Source organism: Octopus sinensis, linkage group LG20, assembly GCF_006345805.1.
Source record: "Octopus sinensis linkage group LG20, ASM634580v1, whole genome shotgun sequence".
NCBI lineage: Eukaryota > Metazoa > Mollusca > Cephalopoda > Octopoda > Octopodidae > Octopus > Octopus sinensis.
Window position 1 is genome coordinate 3,278,702 of NC_043016.1, and position 17,712 is coordinate 3,296,413.

At 38.8% G+C, this 17,712-nt stretch overlaps 1 protein-coding gene across 1 annotated transcript in view; it reads left to right on the top strand.

Annotated features, from left to right (window-relative positions):
- Positions 1 to 17,712, top strand: part of LOC115222610 (adenylate kinase 7-like) — an 80,076-nt gene that overhangs the window by 13,934 nt on the left and 48,430 nt on the right. Inside the window, exon 4 of the mRNA XM_029792912.2 lies at positions 4,420 to 4,514. Coding sequence (XP_029648772.1) covers positions 4,420 to 4,514 — 95 coding nt within the window. The remainder of the gene's footprint in view (positions 1 to 4,419; positions 4,515 to 17,712) is intronic.

Below are 17,712 nucleotides of genomic sequence, written 5' to 3' on the forward strand. Positions count from 1 at the left end.
ATTTTAATTTCTATGTTATTGATTGATCCCCCGTGTTCTTGTTTGGCGTGTTGGTACAGAATCGATGAGCTTTTACCTTCCTTGAGTTGTCTCCAATGCTCATTTACCCGCTCTCCTATGCTTCTTGCAGTTTCCCCTACGTATGTCGTTGTCTTGTTACTGCATCGTCCCTCTATACATCTTATACTATATGTATATATGTGTATGTGTATATGTATATATGTATGTGTATATATATATATATATATATTTTTTTTTTTTCGATTCAATTTATTATTATTATTACTAGTATTGTTGTTATACATACATACATACATACATACATACATACATACATACATACAAGCATATGTAATGATAATAATGGGTGGATGTAAACACGTGAACAAAATAAGAATAAACAAAAACAACAAAAACAAAAACAAAAACAAAATACAAAATACAAATTACATGAACATATAAAATTACAAATTGCATGAACATATATAAACAGAAGATACAAATATTACAGGCATCCCCCACATACACACTAAATAACATAAACGCACATAGAGATATAAGCATGCGCAAATGAAGACATACAATAGAAATACAAAATGGCTGACGGTTAGTAAGGAGAGACACAAATAAGTGAGAAGAAACAAAGGACCACTGATGCGGTCACAGGAGTGTGACGAAAGAACTCTGGCTGAAATAAGATTAAGATTAATGTAAAAAATAAATAACACTGAAGCAAAGTAACACCAAATATATAGTGCGCGTGTTTTTATTGGCTAAACTGGCAAAATGACCATTCCGAAGTATAACAATATATATATATATATATATTTCACCGTTAATGCTTCTGTATTTCATGTTTCTGTATTCCATTATTGTTTTTTTTTTTTTTTTTTATATATCTGTCCCTTTTGCTGTCCTGGTGTTCGTATGCATTCGATCCTTCTTCCAGGAAATCTACGCTTCCAGCTTAGTTTTTCTAATGCTCGTTGCTTAGTTTTTCTTGGAGGGCTGGCCGTGATCTAGTAATCTCAAGATTAATCAGCCGAAATTACTACGATGATCCGGTTCTTGACTGAAGACTGAGGGGTTCGAATGTCCTGTCCATGTTTATTGTATCGTCTTCTAAGAGTTATACGTTCTTGTCCATGTTGTATTTTTCTACATACCTTAATATATATATATATATATATATATATATATATATATATATATATATGCATATGTATATGCTATCATTATTTATATGTTTATATACATACATACATACATACATATATATATATATATAAAGAGAGAGAGAGAGAGAGAGAGAGAGAGAGAGAGACATTTAGAGACATATTACTTGAAGCCCTTGACGAAATAGAAGGGGATACAGCTTCACATGGGGTAGAAGACAACTGGAGGTTTCTAAGGGACAACCTGCTGAGAGTCACTGACCAAATCTGTGGTTGGTGCAAAGTCCCCTCAAGACCTAAAATAACGTGGTGGTGGAACAATATTGTTGACAGGGCTATTAGACAAAAGAAACAGGCTTGGAAGGACTGGAAGAACGGTGGTAGCAGGGAAGTGTATCAGACTGCCAGAAGGGAAGCTAAGAGACAGGTCTATTTAGCCAGAGGGGAAGCAGATAAGAAAAAAATTTGCCAATGTTCTGCGCCGTGAGGACGAAAGACTTGAGGTATTTTGTGTTGCAAGACAGTGTGTGAGAGAGAATCGTGATGTGGTAGGAGAGAAATGTGTTCGCATGGATGATGGTTCACTTGCGCTAAATGAGGATGCAAAGAGAGAGGTTTGGAGATGCCACTATGAAAGGTTGCTGAATAAAGAAAATACATGTGATAAAGAGAGTCTGCCGAATGTCGACCCTACAGAGGGACCAGCTATCCGTGTTGACAGTTCCTTGGTAGTTAAGGCATGAAGAAAGGGAAAGCCCCAGGCCCATCAGGAATTACTGCAGAGATGCTCAAAATATCTGGCAGTGTCGGCTATAGCCTAGTCACCCGTATAGTTATTCAAGTGATACACGAAGGAGTCATACGCAATGACTGGTGTTGCAGCATAATAGTTAACTGCTACAAAGGTAAAGGTGACGCCCTAGATACAAATAATTACAGAGGCATCAAGCTGTTGGATCAGGTTGCGGAGAGGGTCATAGCCCAACTTATTAGGGAGAGAGTCAACTTGGATGAGATGCAGTTTGGTTTCGTGCCAGGGAAAAGCACCACCGATGACATATTTCTGGTAAGACAGCTGCAGGAGAAATACCAAGCCAAAGATAAGCCCCTGCTGACATGGAGAAAGCCTTTGACAGGGTCCCCCGATTCCTTATCTGGTGGTCAATGAGGAAACTAGAGATAGATGAATGGTTAGTGAGAGCTGTGCAAGCCATGTACAGGGACGCTAAAAGTAAGGTAAGGGTTGGCAACGAGTACACTGAAGAATTCAAAGTAGAGGTTGGGGTCCACCAGGGTCCAGTCCTCAGCCCCCTCCTATAGTCATCCAGGCAATAACGGAGGAATTCAAGACAGGATGCCCCTGGGAGCTTCTCTATACTGATGACCTTGCTCTAATCGCTGAGTCGCTATCAGAACTAGAGAAGTTTCAAACATGGAAACAAGGATTAGAATTGAAGGGCCTTAGAATCAACCTAGATAAAATCAAAGTCCTAATAAGTAGGAAGGCAGGCAAACCACAAATCCCTTCAGGTAGATGGCCCTGCTCGACCTGTAGTAGAAGTGTAGGTAGAAACTCTATAAGATGTACCCAGTGTAAGCTATAGATACATAAGAGGTGCAGTAATATCAAAGGAAGGCGAACTGGGAAGATAGTTATTATATGTAGCAGATGCTCGGGAGCAATAAACACTGAAAATACGCAGAGACCAACTTCCACCACATTCCAGGGAGAAAAAATAGAACCAGTTGATAGCTTCCGTTATCTAGGTAGCCAAATCAGTAGTGGAGGAGGGTGTAGCTGCTAGAATAAAAATAGCTTGGGCAAAGTTCAGAGAGCTCTTACCTCTGCTGGTGACAAAGGGCCTCTCGCTCAGAGTAAAAGGTAGACTGTATGATGCATGTGTACGAACAGCCATGCTACACGACAGTGAAACATGGGCTGTGACTGCTGAGGACATGCGTAAGCTCGCAAGGAATGAAGCCAGTATGATCCGATGGATGTGTAATGTCAGTGTGCATACTCAACAGTGTAAGTACCTTGAGAGAAAAGTTGGATCTAAGAAGCATTAGATGTGGTGTGCAAGAGAGACGACTGCGCTGGTATGGTCATGTGGTGAGAATGGATGGGGACAGCTGTGTAAAAAAGTGCCACACCCTAGCCGTTGAGGGAACCTGTGGAAGAGGTAGACCCAGGAAGACCTGGGATGAAGTGGTGAAGCACGACCTTCGAACATTAGGCCTCACCAAGGAAATGACTAGCGACCGAGACCTTTGGAAATATGCTGTGCTCGAGAAGACCCGGCAGGCCAGATGAAACCATAGCCCGTGGCCTATGTCAGGAGCATAACCAGCTCGCTTATGCGTAGCTTTTCCTTCTTTGGTCACTAAACTTTGCTTGCGAAGACCTGTTGAGGCAAGTGAAATCAAAATCATTTCGATGACTGGCATCCATGCTAGCGGGGTGCAAAGAGCACCATACGAGTGTGATCGTTGACAGAGAGGCTATTCGAGTATGATCGATACCAGCGTCGCCTTACTGGCACTTATGCCTGTGCTAGTAGGGTGCCAAGAACACCATCCGAGCGTGATCGTTGTGATCGTTGCCAGAGCAGCTAACTTGCTTCCGTACCCGTGGCACGTAAAAGTGTCGGTGGCACGTGTAAAAAGATTCAAGTGAGGTCATTGCCAGTACCGCCTGACTGGACCCCGTGCAGGTGGCACGTAAAAAGCACCCACTACACTCTCGGAGTGGTTGGCGTTAGGAAGGGCATCCAGCTGTAGAAACTCTGCCAGGTCAAGACTGGTGCCTGGTGCAGCCATCTGGCTCTCTGACTTCAGTCAAAATCGCCCAACCCATGCCAGCATGGAAAACGGACGTTAAATGATGATATATATATATAAAAGAGTAAAAAGAGAGAGTAAAATATATATATATATATATATATTCACGTGTGGTTGGAAAGCAAACTTCTTACCACATGCTTGCACCTGTGTGTGTGTGTATACGTGTGTGTTTGGGTTGTGTTTATCCTCCAAACATCACTTGACAGCCCGATAGAATTAGTACTAGGCTTACAAAGAATAAGTTCTGGGGTCAATTTCTGCGACTAGAAACCCTTTAAGGCAGTGCTTTAAGCCACAATCAAGTGACTGAAATAAATAACGGAATAATACACTCTTTGCTTGATCTTTTTCTTTCTTGTATGATATTTGTATTTTTATTTGTATGTTTTGCTTTTTAAAGAACTCCATGCAGACCTGGATAAGATTGTAAAGCCAAAGATATTTATTCTCATTTCATCAATTCTGACTTGGGCAAAGACAAAACCAACAGATGCTGTAAGTATGCAAACTGTTAATATTTGTCCCTGCCTTTATTGTTGTTGTTGTTGTCAAAGTGAGCAGACGTATAAAGACAGACATTCCACCTATGAACATCCATTCTTTTTCTAAGTATTATATTTCACAGAGGCATTATATACCTCCCACTCCTTTTTTAAGAGGGTAACTATACATACATACATACGTACGTATGTATGTATGTACGTACATACATACCTATATATGTCTCTCTCTCTCTCTTTCTCTTTCTCTCTCTCTCTCTCTCTTTCTCTTTCTCTCTCTCTCTCTCTCTATATATATATATATATATATATATATAAATGGAGTTAAACGCAGGTTTTTATTCAAATTCTTTTACTTCCGACACATGTTTCGAAGATATCCCTGGTATTATTCCAAAGGAATAAAATGGTGTAAAAGAATGTAATCTTCTCTTTAGGGAAGTGAAGAAATGAAATTCTTCAATAAGACTTTTTAACAGAAAATGATGGATATGTATAGTGATTAACTGAACGCTATTAAGTTTGTTTCGAAAAAATGTTAGAGGATATGACGTCAGAGGTAGCCTATAGAAAGAGGAGGGGGGAAAAACCCAAATAAATGAGAAGTATATAACTATATGTATATTAAATAAAACCATATAGACTTGGAAAAATATATATCTAGTGAATGTGAAATGTAAGAAGAGAATTAATCTAAATTGTATATAATGATAGATATCACTTATATGAACTAAAGGTGTGTTTCTGCCAATGTTTACATCGGTATGCACGTTATATAACCGTGTTTACTAGGGGATTTTTAGAAAAACGAATAAAAAATAGTTCAGAATTACAGAGAAGACAGAATTCCTTGTATTTGTCATAAGGTATCGAGATTCAGAGAATCAACCAATCTAAATTAAATTGTGGTCTTTTAGATCCCACATTAATTTACTTAGCCCTGTACTGTTACGTTTATTCCTATCCCTAAATGTTGAGTAGTGATTAGAAATTCTAGATCCCCATGGGATCTATTTCAGGTAAAGTGCCTCTATTTCAGCAAACAAGGAAAATTCTTAATTAAATGAACCAGAGTGCGGTGATGCTGCTGAGGAAGGATCTGAATAAATGGCACGTTGTAGACTACTTCTAACTCATAACTAACAGGTCCATTCGCGACGGCCTCCACATCATGCTATACGTGATTGAACTGCTCCGGAAAAATGTGTGCTTTATTGGGGTACTGGTTAATTAGATCACTTGATGGTAGCCTCATTAAGAGCAGTTCGTTTTAGTCGCGTCTTCAGAGGCTAGATGACTACGATATACAGCGGATTCTCTACAGTAGTCGCATTAAACGACCACCCCTTGAGCATCGGACGCTCGGTCCGTTTAAGATGCCACCGCTCTCTTCTCTTGTATATTTTTGATCAGGAGCCACTGCTAAGATGGACACTATGAGTAGTATCTCACTCGAAATGAATCACAAATCAGTGCAGTCGTGTCTTTACGCAGACGACGTAACTATCATGGTGTCCGACACTTCTGATATAAATACAGAGTGTTCCGGCCAGATTTGACGAATTTTAAGTCTCCTTTTTTTCAGGAACAGCTTGGTGTATTGGTGAACAGTTAACAGAATTGGAGAACAGAAAGCTCGCTAGCAATGCATCCCGGCATTACCCGGGTGTCATTATAGCCATATTGTATTATTTGTTCCTTTTTTTATGGGCAGAATCAGCACAGCTGATATATAATGAACTGGATTACTGACGTAACGGAAGTTATTGTTTGTTTAAAAGTGAAGGTGGTTGGAGGGTACAGTTTGCATGAAAGTGCTTTCTGTTCTTAAGAAGGATCACAAACTATGTATTGTTTCGTCGTATAAAAAGGGATTAATACGATTTTGCCCAGAAATCATGTTTTCAAAATTTTAGTTTCCCCCGTCCCCACCGTAATTCCTTAATTTGTAACTTTTTCACGAATTTTTTTTTATTCATGTAGAAAAATACAAAGATTACGATTCTAGAAAATATATTTTTTTTTAAGATTTAATTTTTCTTAAAGAAACACTCAATGCCCTTTCCCCAATCTACCCCACCTATCATCTACCTGCTTTCAAAAAGTTGAAAACTCCCTATGTTTCACTTTCGTCTGATGTTTCACGCATGTACAGAATTGTAGCAGACGTAAAAAATATTAGAACACCACCAGAAAACCCGATATGCTAGAAACAACGGGTAAATGACATTATTTCTGAAGAAAGTTGCTCACTTCACAAAAAGCTACAAGTGAAACATTGGGTGTTTGTAGCTTTTTGAAAGTGGTGAGGTGGATGAGACACTCTGTTCCGAGTGTCTCTTTAACCTGCCGGGCGGTTTTCTGCTAGCCCCTTGATAATATTTTCAAATTTGATTCCCAGTTCTAATAATTTTTGTATTTTACGTCTAATCATTTTTTTGTATAATAGTGCTCACTTGTTTAATAAATATTGCTTTCATTATTTATCACAGTCATAATCTCTTTGTTAAGCAAACATCATGGTAGTCAAACAACAGAGGGAGAGGCAGTTTGTCAAGTTTTACCTTCCCCTCAAAGCAACATACAGATTTCAATTCAGCAGCCCAACTGTGAGCTTTGCAGTGTGTATGTTTGAGAGAGCGGAGTGGAGAGAACATTGCAAAGCAATGATGAAATAAACATGAAATGAAAAAATCATATAAATAAAAGGGCATTGCTACAGATGTATACGCCCCCGATTTTGTTGCCTCATAACATCCAGAAAAATGGATACATTTTAACAAAATTTTCTACACATACTGTTTAGATGTGATAGGAATTTATGAAAAAGAATTTTTCCGAGGGGTGGAGAGAGGAAAATTTACACGATCTGACATTTTTTCCTCATAATTTTCAGGAAGATGAGTATCTTTTAATGAAAATTTATACAAATCCCTTTCAAACGATTATAAAGAAATCTGTGGGGAAAATTTTTTCGGGGATTTTTCCCATTCTTTTTTAAGTCACAGCCTTCGAAATGATAGGGTTGGGAAGGGGACATCTTTGTATGAAAAAATTTTGTAAACTCTTTTTTTACACCCCCTCCTACATCATCCCACTCTGGACCTATTTTGGCCAATTTTTTTTTGCACTTCAAAACCACAGGAAGAGCATTTTCGGTAAATTAAAAAAAAAATTTGTTAATATTTTCAGAGGGAAAAGTGAGTGATTTAAGGGCGCTTTGGCTGTTGTTTCTAGCACATCCAAACACAACACTTCTCGTTTCTTTATCCCTCTCGCATGTATTGATGATTTTCAATATTTTCCCCCATAAATATATTTCTATATTATGAAAAATGAAATTTGAGAAATTATGAGTTTTTCGCAACCCCGCTTCCTACTCCTGATCGTTTCTGTTTAGAAATTAAAATATTGGAGAGCGTGAGAAGGTTATTGCTTTAGGGTGTCATTACACGTCCACACAGCGTACATTTAAAGTGTTTTGTACGTAACATCTGTATTTAAGCAGTACCCGCTGTATTTAAGTTGACCTGTTCACTGACAAAACTTCATAAAAGTGATGCAGCACGAAGTTTTGTCAGTGAGCACATACACACACACACACACACGCACGTACACACATACACATACACACACATTCATTGCCTTTCATTTGTGTGCATGTGTATCTATGTGTGCGCGCGAGTGTGTATTGGTTTGTGTGTGTGTATGTGTGTGTGTGAGTGTGTGTGTAGCTGTGTGTGTGTGCATGCGACTGAGTCGAGATGCCGGCGTGGAAAGGAAATAGGTGTATCCCTACTTTGGAAATGGCTCTCGGCTCGCCTTATACACACACACACACACACTCACACACACACACACTCACACACACACACACACACACACACACACACACACACACACACACACACACACACAAATACGCACACCTACACTGCATGCTCTTGAGATATTGGAGAGGTTCACTGTACTAAAATACATCAAGTTTTGAATTTTTCTCGACTTTTGACACACGCACACACACAATCACACCCACACCCATATACACGCGCGCGCACACACAACACACACACACACACACACACACACACACACACTACCTAGTGCTCAAATACACACTCAAGCACAAAGACGCAAATACCCGCACGCACACACATGCACACATACGGACCCCCCAGAACACATGCCCCCCTCACACCTGTTGTTAGGGTGAATAGGTGCACGTTTTGTAGGTAACACTGTTGTCCTTTCACGCACACATTCCTTTTGTCATCACTCCTTTCAAATCTGCCAGTTTAGCCAACCATAGAGATACTCTTCCCCTTTATACTTGGCTAACTTTACTCATCTAAAATTTCATTGGTTATCGTTTCTAAAAAGACTCTATTATTATTATTATTATCATCATCATCGTCATCATCATCATCATCATCATTATTACATTGTTGTTGTTGCTTTCACCTTTATTATTACTTTTTGTTGTTGTTTTGTTGTGCTATTTTCTTTCTTTGTCACCTTTCTCACTTTCTCTTGACAAAGGAAGTAAAAGTTTTGCTGCTGTTACTGCTACTGTTGTTGCTGTTGTTTAGTTTAGTTCAAGGTTTAGGCCCTTAAAAGTGCGACCTTATGTTCAAAAGCATTCCTGTAATAGTCATCCTGTCTTTTGTTGTTGTTGTTTATTCACAGGAACTAGATCAGATTATCTAATGTGTGTATATTTTCTAAAATGGTGGCGTTAATCGAAGAAGATTAACCATGTGAATAAAATGATATTGCAAAATTCCGGTTTCATTTGGATACCCCCTCCTATACTATACGCGCAAATAAAATGTGTTCTGTGCTTGCGCCCATCTGCAACTTGTACCCTGGTCGAGAGAGTTCTAAAAGTAACAGCCAAACAGGACTTAAATCGTGGAGTTTTGTTTTTACATAATCGTATGAACTCCAGAGTGTAGAATACAAACTTGGAATTCTTGCTAAGAGATGCCTTCTAACGCCTCCGTCGTTCTTTTCTTCACCTCGTCCACATCTGCAAAACGTTTTCTTTTAAGGACGTTTTTCATTTTGGGAACAAAAAAATGTTGCAGGGAGCAAGATCGGGTGAATAGGGTAAACAGGATCATGCCACTTGGATGGACGGGTAAACAGGGTCATGCCACTTTTGTTCCAAAAACTGTCTCACATTCAAGGCGGTGTGCGAAGGAGCATTTTCGTAATGAATTCGTCACTCTCCACTTTGTCACTGGTTGAGGCGTTTACGCCAACGCTTCAGAGTTTCCAAGCAAAATGTCTGGTTAACAGTTTGGCCAGCTGGAGCAAATATTGTGTGGACAATTCCTTTCACATCTGTGAAGCAAATCAGCATCGTCTTCACATTGGACTTCACTTGACACACTTTTTGGGTGGTGAAATTGACTTGATTGCTGCTTCGTTTTCGGTTCGTAGCCGTAGTACCAGCTTTCGTTACCAGTGATGATTTTCGAAAAAAAGGTTCGGATCATCTTCCAACGGTTTTTTCATGATCTTTTGATCTTCCATGAGCAAGTAAGGCACAAATTTTGCTGCAACACTACTTTTCATTTGCAATTCCTCGTTCAAAATTCGTTGGGAAGATCTCCAGAACACGCTAGTCACAATAAAAGGTTCCTCAATTGTTCCTGATGTTTTCATTCGTTCGGGAAGTCGACGGACGCCCTGGACAAGGTTGGTCTTCAACTAACAAGTGACAATTCCTAAAGCGTGAAAACTACTCGTAAACTTGTGTTTTGCTCCTGGCACAGAATCCTTGTAAGCTGTTTGAAATGTAAGAATTTCACGGAGGCACGCATTCCCTTCGTTTCAACCATCGCAAGAATCGACTAGCAGGAGAGAAGCATTACAAAACAAAGACGCACCACGTGGCAATACGACTCCAGCGGACTAATGCCTGAGGGTCGCATCAAGTTACCTATCGTGCTAACGATTCTTTTCTACTCTAGGCACAATGCCCGAAATTTTGGGGGAGTGGGGACCAGTCGATTAGATCGACTCCAGTACGCAACTGGTATTTAATTTATCGACTCCGAAAGGAGGAAAGGCAAAGTCGACCTCGGCGGAATTTGAACTCAGAACGTAAAGACGGACGAAATACCTATTTCTTTATTACCCAGAAGGGGCTAAACACAGAGAGGACAAACAAGGACAGACATAGATATCAAGTCGATTACATCGACATCAGTGCGTAACTGGTACTTAATTTATCGATCCCGAAAGGATGAAAGGCAAAGTCGACCTCGGCGGAATTTGAACTTGGAACGTGGCGGCAGACGAAATATCGCTAAGCATTTCGTCCGGCCAGCTCACCGCTTTATACTTGTTCGATATTAAGGTTGCTGTTTTTGTTCAGACCTACGCTGGCATGAACGAGTAGTCTTACGATCAAAGTCATGCTAACCATAACCAACCCAACTTTTCTAGGTATCACTGTGCAACAAATTTCAGGTTAAAAAAAAGTACAATTTAAGTAAGACTTGTTTCTGGGTCAAAAAATTGTCCTGATTCTGATTCTGACCTTTATTTCTCCAGATTAGGCACCGTTTTCCTGTACTATGGACCATATTTTTTTATAATATACTGCATAATATTGCGTACTGAACACAACATTGCAAATACTGAAAGTTACAAAAAATAAAACAAAAAATTTAGTTGATATAACAAAACAACATTTGTCCTTCTAAACCTCATGTGCGGAGTGTGATCTTTTGTTTTTTTATACCCCAGAAGTTGTCAGCCAACATGCCAGGGTTCCATTTTCCTTTGAATCGTCGCTCCATCACTGAAATATCCTGATGGAATCTTTCACCATGTTCATCACTCATATCACCAAGATTTTCCGCCAAATACCCAAATGAGAGTGAAGCACATGAACTTTTAGAGACATGTTACATCCCATATCATGATAATGACTCAGCAGATGATTCACAACTAGCACATAGTCTTCTGAATGATGGTTGCCCAGGAAGTTATCACAAACTTTCTTGAATGACTTAAAGGCCAGCTTCTCTTTTCTCTTGAGATGTGTGATGAAGGTTTCATCAAGTACAATTTTTCGAATTTGGGGACCTATGAAGAAACCTTCTTTAATTTTAGCTTCACTCAGGGAAGGGGATTTTTCTGCAAGAAATGCAAATGCAAAGGATTCCTTGTCCAAGGCTTTCACAAATTGCTTAAACAAACCAAGTTTAATATGCAAGGGTGGTAAAAAAATTCTATCACTTTTCACAAGTGATGTGTTTTCCTTGCTCAATTTCCTCTCAGATCGGCCAATCCTTGCATACATAATGTTCAGCTCTTGCTCTGGAATTCCATAAGCAGCATAATTTAGTATAGCCAAGCTGAAGGCCAGTCACCATGGTCACAACCTTAAAATCTGCACAAATATACCTGGTATGGTCATCATACTGTTGCTTGTTAGAATTGCTTTTAGATTTTCATATGATTCTTTCATGGTTGTGCTATAAGGCAGCGTGCTACCATTGTGTAGCAGATGAACTTTGATGTTGTCCTTGGACGCATCTATGGAAAGTCGCCGGTTGGTTTTATCGTATGGTATTTCCAGTTGCTCAAAAAGTTCAATGATGTCATTGCAAAAGCATAAGTCATCCTTCATGGTGAATAATGCAAGCAGATCCTCTGTACGTTTTCTGTACAGTGTTATCTTTACTCCTTTCTCACGTTCTTGAAGCCTTGATGCCAGAAACTCACTTTTCTCTTTGGTTAAATAGAGATCCCTGCACAAGTCATTTAGAGCCTCTTGAGAAAATGGTATTGGTTTATTCTCGCTTCCTGGATCATTGGGCGCCATACATTCACCACTGGAATGTTCGTCAGCACTGCTGGAACTCTGCGTTTCTTGATCTGGAGATTTAGGCACAGGTAAATTTTCTCAGTGCTCTACAGGGCGCATTGCTGATTGCAAATTTGGGTAAACAATGTGTTTCTTTTTCTTTGCTGTAGTACAGCCTGTAAAATCATGGTGACAGAAATAGCAATCATTAGAGTGATCTTTCTGCTCACGCCAAATCATTGGCATACCAAAGCACTCAATGTCTTCATACATGTAAGGCAACACACATGAGGAGCCCATGACTTATCATGGTCTCCTAAGTAATAATCGCAATACGCCTTGTATATTTTCTTGATATGGTGTGTAATACTGTGCTTTTCTTTAGCAAAAGTCACTTTCCCACAGATATAACAGAATCTGTTTGGATCACTTTTGCACTGTTTTGCACTCATTGTTGAAAACAAATAAGATCTGAATGATAAAAAATAACATTAAACACAAGCTTTGGATCACATTGTATGTGTTACTAAGTTTGGTCTCTAGCCCTGGGTTGAAACCCATTTTACAATGCGGTAGAGAATTTTATATAATAATAATAATGACAAAAAGGGTATACAGTGACAATTCTGAAGAAACCAAGCCTAATTCAACAAAAAGAAGGCCAGAAATGGATTTCCCATGTCATTTTGCATATGAATATGGCCACAGATCTCTTGTACTTTTTTTAGTGTTGCACATTGTATTATGTACTCTAGAATTCATTATCCAATTTGTCCTTCGTTTTATTTTGAATGTTAAGTGTGAATTGAAAGAAATTAAGTCGCTACCTCTAGCAGGTAAATTCCTTGTCAGTTATTATGGTAATCCTTTGGAGCTGGTGTCACGAAACGGGAACGGAAAATCATTGGTTCGGTTATTTCTGTAAAAAAAATATTTCTTAATTTTGTTTTCGAGCTGAACAGGAAAACACACACACACACACACACACACACACACACACACACACACACACACACACACACACACACACACACACACACACACACACACACACACACAAATACTCATATTAATACACACACATTTTTTTATGTTTTCACGAATCGCTTGTTTATGTTTTTTATTTTTTATTTTTTGTGTGTGTATGTATAATTGTATATGTATGTTTATGTTTACATGTATATATGTTTAATGGGATCCGGACAACAGCCCCCCAGGACAAAAGCCCCATAGTTAAACTGTGAAAGTGGACAAAAGCCCCAAGGTTATATTTTCCGGTTATTTTTTCGTTTTTATTTTCTTTTAGTCATAATACTATGGCCATGCTGGGGCACCACTTTGAGGAATTTTTAGTCAAAAGTATCGACTCCAGAATCTTTTTTTTTAGATGATTTTTAACCAGCACATGAAGTTAAGTCTAGAAGGTCTCTCCACATGCTAGAAATAACAGCCAATTCATTAAAAAAGATTTTTTTAAATAATTTCACGTAAACAAAAACGGAAATTGCAGTTATAAAAAGTCCAAAAGCTCATTCTCATTAATCTGAAAGTGCTGAGAGAAGAAAACAAGATTTTAAATTTTAATTTTAAAATGCTGATTTTTCTGCGACTAAAAATTCTTCAAAGCGGTGCCCCAGCATGGCCGCAGTCTATTAACTGCAGCAACAAGTAAAAATATTTAAGAAATTCTGTTGTCGATACGTTCAACAAAAAATTCTTCAAGGCGGTGCCCCAGCATGGCCACAGTCTACTGACTGAAACAAGTAAAAGGTAAAAAAAATAAATAAATAAATAAAAAAGAAACCGAAAAATATAACTGTGGAGCTTTTGTCCTCTTTCACACTTTAACTACGGGGCTTTTGTCCTAGGGGTCTTGTATAATGTACGTATAGGTCTGTTTGTAGGCTGGGAAAAAATTACAGAAATAAAATCTTTTACGGAAATTGGCGAACAAATAGATGAAAGAGAACCATTTTCATTTTCACTTTCGTAATATTATCTCTGAAGGATCGCCGATATTATTGTTGCTGCTGTGGTTGTTTAACCCTGAGTCAACCTCAATTGAGCGGTACTGTCATCAACGGCGTTTCAGCCACGACCGTCCTGCCTTTTTATTTATTACTTTTTGTTTTTGGAGCATTTAGAACTATATCTTCAAACTTGTCCTCATTTAAGAGAATACAGCGATATTTGAGGAAGATTTGGTTTCTATTTCTATCTGGTCATTTGATTACGTATGTGGTCAGTTTGTTGAATCATGAAAGATCTCAAGTTGAACAATGTCACGATTTGGTTTAGAACAATAAGGCGGCGAGCTGGCAGAAACGTTAGCACACCGGGCGAAATGCTTAGCGGTATTGCGTCTGTCGTTGCGTTCTGAGTTCAAATTCCGCCGAGGTCGACTTTGCCTTTCATCCTTTCGGGGTCGATAAATTAAGTACCAGTTACGCACTGGGGTCGATGTAATCGACTTAATCCGTTTGTCTGTCCTTGTTTGTCCCCTCTATGTTTAGCCCCTTGTGGGCAATAAAGAAACAGATTTGGTTTAGAACAATAATCATGTCATCGTGGATTTTTAGCTGACATGTGGTTGGCTTTGAAAAAGTTCTTCCTGCCTTTTTGATGTTATAAAAATAAAATGACTTATCTACATGCATTAACTTAAATTTAAGGTGCAAGACTTTATAAGTCGTGCTAAAAAGGTACGCCATCATGGGTGTAGAACAACCGTCAAGGGAATGTAGTTTTGTATCAACGATCACTGTCGCACCTACAAGTACTTGATCCAATCTATTTGACTAAGATTCAATGATATTCTTTACTACTGTAAGCACAAGGCCCGAAATTTTGGAGGAAGGGGCCAGTCGATTAGGTTGACCCTAATACGCAACTGGTACTTAATTTATCGATCCCGAAAGAATGAAAGGCAAAGTCAACCTCGGCGGAATTTGAATTTAGAACATAAAGACGGACGAAATATCTATTTCTTTATTACCCACAAGGGGCCAAACACAGAGAGGACAAACAAGGACAGACAAACGGATAAAGTCGATTACACCGACCCCAGTGCGTAACTGGTACTTAATTTATCGACCCCGAAAGGATGAAAGGCAAAGTCGACCTCGGCGGAATTTGAACTCAGAACATCACGGCAGACGAAATACCGCTAAGCATTTCGCCCTGCGTGCTAACGTTTCTGCCAGCTCGCTGTCTTTAAGATTGTATGATATTGTTGATTGCTGGCCGCAGTAGCAGCCCAGAAAAACTTAAACAAATGCATGTTTCATTAGTTTGTGATACTAAGTCTAGATATCCCTTTGAGACAAAAAAGATATATTAGATCTCACTGAGCGCGCGCGTGTTTTTAAGCCTCCCCCCCCCCCACAGTTTGATAAATAGCGTTGGTTTGTTTAAATCCGCGTAACTTAGCGGTTCGGTAAACGATGCCAATGGAATAATACAAGGTTTCAAAAAGATATATATATTAAAATCCGCGTGTTCGTTCACCCGTTATGCTTTTAGCTAGCAAGAGAGTAAAATGTGGAGTAAAAATGAGAGAGGAGAGGAATGTGAGCTGGGAAGTAGAGAAAGATGTATAATGAGGTCAAATGTGTCACGTGTTTAGTTGAAGGGAGAAGCAAAGAGCAAGCGGAAAAGACGATGAGAGAGAAGAGGGAGAGAGGAGCGTTAACAGCATGCTGTAGGGCGGGGAGGGAAAGGTAAAGAGAAAGAGATATGTTTAGGATACAATATTTAGCAGAGTGTGATGTTCTGGCGGTAAGGTTAAACAAAGGCAGATAGAGAGAGATGGGCAGCGAAGGCAGCTATATTAAGAGAGCGAGAGACAGACAGAGAGAGAGAGAGAGAGAGAGAGAAAAGTGAGAGAGTGGCAGATAGCATTTGTATTGTCAGAGTAGAGATACATTTACAGCAAGGAAATAAAATTAGCTTTGTTACTGAAAATTATAGAGATGATGATGAAAGTGGTAGTTGAGGTGGTGGTGGTGGAGATGTTGATAGTGTAAATAATTTTTATTCTTCTACCAATTCGTTCACACTTTACGTTTTATTTTGTTAGAGAAGAGGAGGCGGTGGAGTGACAAAGAGGAAGAGCGAATGTGAGAGTGAGAGAGCAGACAGCCAGCCGATGCATTATGCTGACACTCACGTGGTTAGTGGAAGTGAGAGGTGAATAGAAGGAGAGAAATGTTAAAGACGTGAAGAGGGGAATTAAATGGTTAAAAAGTCTGTTGAGAGAGAAAAATAAAGTGCCTAGCAGAGGAAAATTTCAAAGCCTTAATATATATTATTGTGACCGGAAGTGAAATAACTTAACAAAATGAAAATAAAAATACAAATCATCCTTTCCTCCTTAAATAGCTTCCCTTAATCTTTTTCGTAATGCAGAATTTCTACAGGTCCCACTAGTATATATATATATATAACGGGAAGCTTTATGAAAATAAACAAAAGACGAAGGCAGGTGGAAAACAAACGAACAATTGTATTAGTATGGCGCTCAGGAAATATAAATAAAACAAGTCTTTAACGTTTCGAGCCTACGCTCTTCAACAGAAAGATACACAGAGAGAGAAAAACACAGAAAGAAGGAGAGAAAAAAAATGCGTGCAGTAGCTAACGAATCAACATGGCGATCTGATTTCGGCCAGAGGTCAAAGATCAAACATGAGATGCGAGAGCGAAATAAGGGGAGATAATAGGGTTGATAAATGGGTTGAGGGACCAGCTAAAAGTGCGTGGGAGGGGTCTGGATGTGTGTATGTATAGGGTTGGTGTATGTATTAGTATGTATAAGGGTGTGTGTGTGTGTGTGTGTGTGTGTGTATGAGAGAGTATTAGTGCGTAAGATTGGTCTGGACATGCGTATGTATGGGGTTGGTGTATGTATTAGTATGTATTAGTATGTATTAGTACGTATTGGTATGTATAGGTATGTGTGTGTGTGTGTGAGAGAGTATAAGTGCGTATGCGGGGTCTGGACGTGTGTATGTATAGGGTTGGTGTAAGTATTAGTATGTACTAGTATGTATTAGTACGTATTAGTATGTATTAGTTGGTGTGTGTATTAGTATGGCACATCATATGTGATGTGATATATATATATATATATATATATTATATATATATATATATGTATATATATGTATATATAATGTATATATATATGTATACACACACACATACACACACACACACACATATATATATATATATATATATATATATATATATATAATATTATGTGAAATAGAAAGATGAATAATTTTGTAGTAGATTAATCAAAAGTTTAACCGATACCTTAGTAGCAAAAATCACAGCAGTAAACAGCACGGTTGGAGGTACAAAC